At 55.0% G+C, this 6,634-nt stretch overlaps 1 protein-coding gene across 1 annotated transcript; it reads right to left on the reverse strand.

The window, feature by feature from the left end:
- Window positions 1–575: 575 nt before the first annotated feature.
- Window positions 576–5,890, reverse strand: TPBGL (trophoblast glycoprotein like). The gene has a single exon (XM_006127540.5). It carries the CDS (start codon window positions 5,320–5,322, stop codon window positions 4,204–4,206), a length of 1,119 nt encoding a protein of 372 aa, XP_006127602.3. The 5' UTR covers window positions 5,323–5,890; the 3' UTR covers window positions 576–4,203.
- Window positions 5,891–6,634: the final 744 nt, after the last annotated feature.

A 6,634-nucleotide genomic window follows, 5' to 3' on the forward strand; every position in this document is an offset into this window, starting at 1 on the left:
ACAAGATTGTCATAACCAAAATGGCCTCCTGGGACAGGGCAGTTTTGCTAACTGCACTTCCATACCTAGGATTTGTGAAGTGGGTTGGTTGAACTCTAGAAGCACTTTGATTGGATGCAGAAGGAGCGCACAGCTCTCACAATCACTTTTGTGTGCGATCAGCATGGACCTCTCCTCACATGCCCCTGCTTCATGTATGTGTCACTTTAGTAATACCAGTAGGAAAAAACCTGCATGGATGGAAACCCTGTTCATGGGCCATGGTAAAATGTTTCCTGGGCCACACATAGACCCTCCCCATCATGGATGCCCTCCCCTGCTTCAGTCTGATGGAAGTTCACCTCCAAGGCCAGTCACAGGGCTGGGCTGATACTGAGCCCTGCCGGGCAGGTCTACACTGGAACTTTTCTGTTTACTGGAAATCCCACTCTATGCATAAAGGGACCCAGGCCCAGGTCCACAAAGGGAACTGGAAGCTCAGAGCCCACTTTTTTACTGCAAACAGAGTTTTGTGACTCTGAGCCACGGGGTGCAGATCTGCAGTGCCCGTTGGACCAATGTGAATGAGGGTTTGCAGGATCAGGCCCTGACAGGGTGAACTGAGTTAACTCCAGGAGACAGGAAAACAACACAGGAAAGAGGGAGAGATAGAGGCGCTGATCTTAACAGGGTTATGAAGGCTGCATATTGTCCACCCTTACATAGGAAAACATACAGTGTTACCATTACATCTGCCAGCTGGATGGCAGGCATGCCTACGCCTCCTTTCCCAAGATGATGAAGTAGTAGGCACCTCTACTTTGTCAGAGGGAGTTTTCAGTAAAATTCCACCAGGTTTTCCATCCACCTTGCATTTAATTCCTTTAGAAGCAGGCAAGCAGGTTAGTTCAGCAACAAGGCACGCCATTCTATATTCATGTAAACAACTATTCTCCATTTAGACATTATGCCAGATCTGGGTTCTTTGGAAGCCAATGGGATCTGAGATGGAGGGAGGACTGCAGAATCTGGTCTGTTGGGTTTTGCTTCGCTCAAGTATGGCAAGGAGCAGGTGCTGCAGGAAAGGACCAAGGTGTATTAAAGACACGCACAGCACTCAACCTTGTTCTGCCTCATTGCTGCGGGAGCTAGGAAGTCCTTCCCTTTGATGAACAGGAAAATACCAACTCACTCATTTTGGCAAAAAAGAACCCTTTTTAGGAAACAGCAACTCAGATCTCTGGTGTCATGAAGCAAGAGTCCTTTGCTCCCACAAATGTTCTGCCAACTTTATTTATTGAATATGGTCAAAAAGTTTCTGGCAGACAGGTCAGGCATAATTAGATTAAACCGTATCACAAACTGACAAAGCCACATGCAATTAAAAAGCTGCATAAACCTATAGACATGTTTTGTCAGAGTGTTAATCTTAGGTGCCAGAGCTGAGAGAGAGCTCCTTCTATAAAACGCAGAGAGGCTGACATGTGGAGCTGAAAAGTTGGGCTTCTAAGTTCATATGCAGGAACCCACAGGTGGAATTTTGAAAAGCATTTGTGTGAGTTAGGGGTCTGAGTTCCATGGAAGCCAATGGGGACTTTGCCATTGGAGTCAACAGGAACGGATCCACATCCCATGTGCGTAGGATGCTTTTCACACTGAGCCTGAATTCTTTACTTGAGATTTGCCAGAGCAAGGACTGCAAGTCTCTTCGCTTCCTATCCTCAGAGCTGCTCTGCACAGCTTTCCCCTTGGACTTTCAGGGGGACTTGCTTAGCCACAGGAGACATCCTATGTGGAGCAGTTTGCAGAATTGAGACCTGGATTTGCTCATGCCTTAGGGTAGCCCAATAATAATTACATGTTGCCTTGCTTCCAAATATCTCAAAGCATGCTATAGACATGGGGATCCTGTACCCCTGGATGTCAGCAGGGTCAGGCTTTAATTTATTAGGGCTCACAACACTCCTGTGAAGTATGAAACATTATTATCCAGCTTTGACAGAGAAGCAAACAGAGACCAGCTTAAGGCCAAAATCAGCGTGAGTCCAGAGAAACGGAGCACCTGCTGCTCCCCAGCTGGCGGGCTGGGAGGCACAACAGGCTAAAGACGTTCCAATAGTTAGGCATCGGAACACCGAGGAACCCCAGAATTATTAGTCATATGCCCCACCACTTTGGAAATTATTGGCCATATACCCCATAGCAAGTTTCGGTCAGAATGATTAGAACCCGAATGCTGTGCACTAACCATTCAATTCATTCTCCTTCACTAAACACAGAACTAGCAACAGAACAAAAGTTTATATTGGACCATCTATTTACAGAGATGATTTCATATCTGTCTTGCTCTGCAAAACACAGACCATAATAACAACATTGCTTCCACCATGAAGTATTCCAAAATTCTTGGAATAAGTTTTATAGAAAACATACAATACATTGGATGCAGCTTTCAGTGTATTGGCTCTAGTATATACTAACAGGCGCAGTTCTAATCCAAACCTGTGCAAGTTATGGAGAGCCTTTTTTTCCCCCAAACAGTTACAAAGATCGCTGAGACAACCTCACCTAGATTATATTTCGCAGTTGGAAATGAATTGCCTCCATGTGCTTTAGCAACATGCATTCAGCCTGTGGGGAAGGGCTGTTGTTGTTGTGCAGGTGCATTATATTGTGCCTGAGAGAAGTAATAATTTTTGTGGACCAAAAACATAAAACATAAATGGACTCAGCAGATCATATCATTTCTTGTGTTTTTTTTTGTTTTTGTTTTCTCATCCTCAGTTTTTGGAGCGAAAAAAAATCAAGTTAGTTTTGTGTGTGTTAAATAGAAATATACTAAGAAAGAGAACTGTACACAGTAAAAGTAAAGTCTAGGCTCCAGTAAAATCCAGGAGACAAGTTTACCACCAGCTAGCTCATTGCTTACAGCAATTTGCCAAGTAAAAACTCACCCATGGTCCAGGTGCACAAAGTAAATTCAAAGGGAGTTGGATTCTAAGCTTGTTGCAGAAGTTTGTTTTTTTTTATAAAGGAAAAAAATCAAACAAATCCTGGAGTAACTAAGCGTCACTTGTGCATGGAACTCTTCTGTGCATTCATGTGAGCAGTCACACACTCTGGAGGAGTGAAGAGCTTTCATTCAGAAGGGTGTGTGTTCTGTTGAGCTAGATTCTGCACACCCATGGACTGTGGGCAGGTTATTCAGGAGGGGTTGCTGCATAGTCCTGGATGGGAGTTAATTCTGCATGGATCTGGGTGTTTCCTGTACATTCATACCCCATCTGGATCACAGGGGTGGGGAGAGAAGGGCCTCTCAGGGTGGAGCCAGTGAATTCACCACCGAGGGGTTAATTCTACATGCAGAATCCTGTACATTCGTATGTCCCTAGAACACTGGGGGGAACATGGGTGTGCTCTAATGCAGGTTAATCCTTTGAAGATGCGTAGCTCTGGTACATTCACAATTCCCAGGGCCCTTGAGGGGGTGTATTCTTCTGGGAAGTGAGGGAGGAGGGGGTGGAGCAGGGGGACTCCTGGGTAGTTTTCTTGTTTGGGGGATTATTGTCCCAAGGATGGATCCTGCACTACCCCAAGCAGACTAGCACAGAACTGTTCTGCTGGAGGTGGGGGTTGGTGGAGGGGTATTGTTGCTGGGTGTTCCCTGGACAGGTGGGTGTTGTCCTGGTTGGAAGTGCCCTCTGTTGGGCAGGAAGGGAGACGGGAGTATTCCCAAGTAGTGGGTGGGTGGGTGCGGTATGTATTCCTGGGGTAATGGATGCGGATTGGTGAAGGGTATTCTCCTGGGGAGAGGAGTGAACAGGTATCTCCTGCACCAAGCCATCTCTAGGTGAAGTGCTGTGGGGATTTCCTGGGTAGTGGTAGCCTTATGCATGCATGTGGGTAACACTCATTGGGTAATAAGGTGGAATCCCCAAGAGCCAGGGGAGTGGGTACTGGAAGGGGGGAATCCCCAAGGGCCTAGGGCTGGATGGGTGGGCTTTCCAAACCCCAGGGTTGGGGACTGGAGTGGTAGGATCTGGCTGCAAGGGGGGAATCCCCAACAGCTGGATGTCAGAGGGGTCCCCTAGCGGGCATTGGGCAGGGCTTCCCAAAGTTCCGGATTGGGGGAGCTGGAGGGGCGGGGCGCGTGGGGGCAGGACTGATAGGGTGGGATCCCCAAGGGCAGGGGTCAGGGCTCTCTGGCCCAGAGGTGGCCCCGGCTCAGAGTCCCGAGGAGGGGCTGGCGCTGGCCCGGCGCGGGTCGGTGTCCTGCTCGTAGCGGTAGTGGTAACCCTCCATCTGGTCCCGGCAGGCCTCCCGCAGGTTGTTGAGCCAGCGCTTGATGCCCCTGCGGTTGAGATACAGCACCATGAGGAAGATGACCCCAATCAGCGCCAGCACGATGCCGAAGAAGACGTAGGAGGCGGTCTCCAGCTCCTCCTGCTCGCCGGCCTCCTCGGGCCTCAGCTCCCGGCCTGCCCCACAGCCCAGCTGCTCCAGGCGGAGGTGCAGCACCTCGGTGCCGCTCACCTCCCGCGGGGCGGCGCAGCGCAGGCTCTGCGCGTCGGGCACCCTCCAGCTGGCGTTGCGCATCCAGTCCAGCAGCGGGCGCAGGGCGCAGTCGCAGCGCAGCGGGTTGGCGTCCAGGTAGAGCTGGAGCCTGCCCAGCGGGGCCGAGTCCAGGCGGGCCAGCTCCTCGGGGCTCAGCCCCTGCAGCGAGTTGTTCCGCAGGTCCAGCTCCTCCAGTCCGTCCGGCAGCGCGGCGCCCGGCAGCTCCCGCAGCTCGTTGCCCGCCAGCTCCAGCCGCCGTAGGCTGAGGTTGCGCAGGGCGCCGGCCAGCGGCTCCTCGCCCAGCAGCAGCAGCGCCTGGTTGAGTTTGAGGGTGCGGAGCCGCGGGCAGCCGCGGAAGGCGCCGGCCGCCAGGGCGCGCAGCGGGTTGAGGCTGAGATCCAGCTCCTCCAGGCTGGGCAGCCCCTGGAAGGCGCGCTCCGCGATGGTCTGGATGTTGTCCCGGGCCAGCAGCAGCAGGCTCAGGTTGCCCAGCGGCCGGCTCCCGTTGCCGGCGAAGGCCGCCCGGCTCAGCACCGTCAGGTTGCCGCCCGCGATGCTGAGGTTGCGCACGCCGCGGGGCAGGTCCGGCGGCGGCTCCTGCAGGGGCACGTCGCTGCACTGGACGAACTCCGGTGTGGAGAAGCAGGAGCAGTGCTCGGGGCAGCCCTGCCCGGCCTGCAGCAGCGGCGGCAGCAGCAGCATGCCCAGCCAGCGGAGCAGGGAGAGGGCGCGCCCGCGGGCTCTCAGCAGCCGCAGCGCCCCGGCGCCCGCCGGCCGCCTCCCTGCCATCCTCCCTGCCTGGGCATCGGGTCCCTGCGGGGAGCGGGGGTGGGGGGGACTCCGAAAGCGCCCCCCGGGGATCCCGCTCACAGCTCCGGGAGCCTGCGGGAGCCGGGCCGCCTCATCACACGCCCGCCCAGCGCCCGCCGCCAAGTGTGAACTGGAGCGACGCGGCTCCCAAAGTGAGAGCCCCGGGAGCGGAGGGGAGGGGCGGGGGTGGGGTCCGAGCTCCCGCAGCCCGGCAGCTGGCGCTGGCAGTCCCCTGACGTCTCCCTGCACCGATGGGGGGGCTCGCAGACCTGCCCCTGCCCTTCTCTGGGGAGGATTAAACTCTGCGCGGGGAGGAGGCAGCGAGGCGCCCCGATCCGTTCGGGTTTGCGCGCCGGGGCGGGGTAGCCAGACCCAGCAACGCGCCTCCTCTCTCCAGCTCCCTCCTCCCCAAGTGGCCCAGCCCAGCCCAGCCAGGGGGCAGCAGTCGCCTGAGTGTGGGGGAGGGGAGAGCCGGGATACAGCCAGCTCCCACGCTGGCTCTGTGGGCCAGCGGTGTCCCAGGATAAGGATTTCACACCTGCCCTTTCAGCTGCCTCTGCTGCGCTCGCACTCGGTAGCAGGAGCTGGCCCGGTTCAGAGCGCCGCCACTCCCCTGGGCTGTGTGTGTAGCCCCGGCGCCCTGCGGGGGGTTGCCCCTCTTTAGAGTTTCTCTCGGGTCAGCGCTATCCTGTCTCTGTTGGAAAGGGAGGAGAACGCGCCTCACTGTGTTAGCTCTGGAGAAGCAGCCAGGAGAGGGTGAGTTTTGGTCCGGGAGAGGAGGGCAGGGGGTGTGTAGCCGGTATGTGGGCACAGGGGTCATGGGTATTGTTTATTTCCCAGCGATGGGCCAGATTCTGCTTTCACACCAGTCTGGAGTAACTCCCTGGCTGCTCCCTCTGGTGCTCAGTCAATATCTACATTGGGGATGCAGGGCACTTTGCAGTTGTAGGGATAAAGTTATAATCCCCCTGGCAAGGAGCTGGGGGGTAAATCCTGCCCCCAGAGACACCAGGCTATGCCCAGGGTGGTTTATGAAATCAAAGCAATTCCTAAAGGGAGGATTCTTGCTGGGGCGTGACTGGGAGCCGAATTTGTCCAGAAGGGGGGTGGTAGAAGCAAGGGATGAGTGATGGAATGGGCATAGGGCTGGGGGTGGAGAACCTTTTTTGGGTCAGGGGCTGCTGACCCACAGAAAAATCAGTTGGGAGGCGGACACTAGTGAGAAGCAAAAAACTCAAAAACAACAACCAAGACCCCTGATAGGGTGGCGGGGGGAGAGGGCTGGAGCACC

The sequence above is a fragment of the Pelodiscus sinensis genome, chromosome 1 (genome assembly GCF_052426305.1).
Source record: "Pelodiscus sinensis isolate ZL-2025 chromosome 1, ASM5242630v1, whole genome shotgun sequence".
Classification (NCBI taxonomy): Eukaryota; Metazoa; Chordata; order Testudines; family Trionychidae; genus Pelodiscus; species Pelodiscus sinensis.

Excerpts from the sequence above, each read along its gene's own strand:
- TPBGL (XM_006127540.5), bottom strand. The coding sequence starts at position 5,322 with ATGGCAGGGAGGCGGCCGGCGGGCGCCGGGGCGCTGCGGCTGCTGAGA.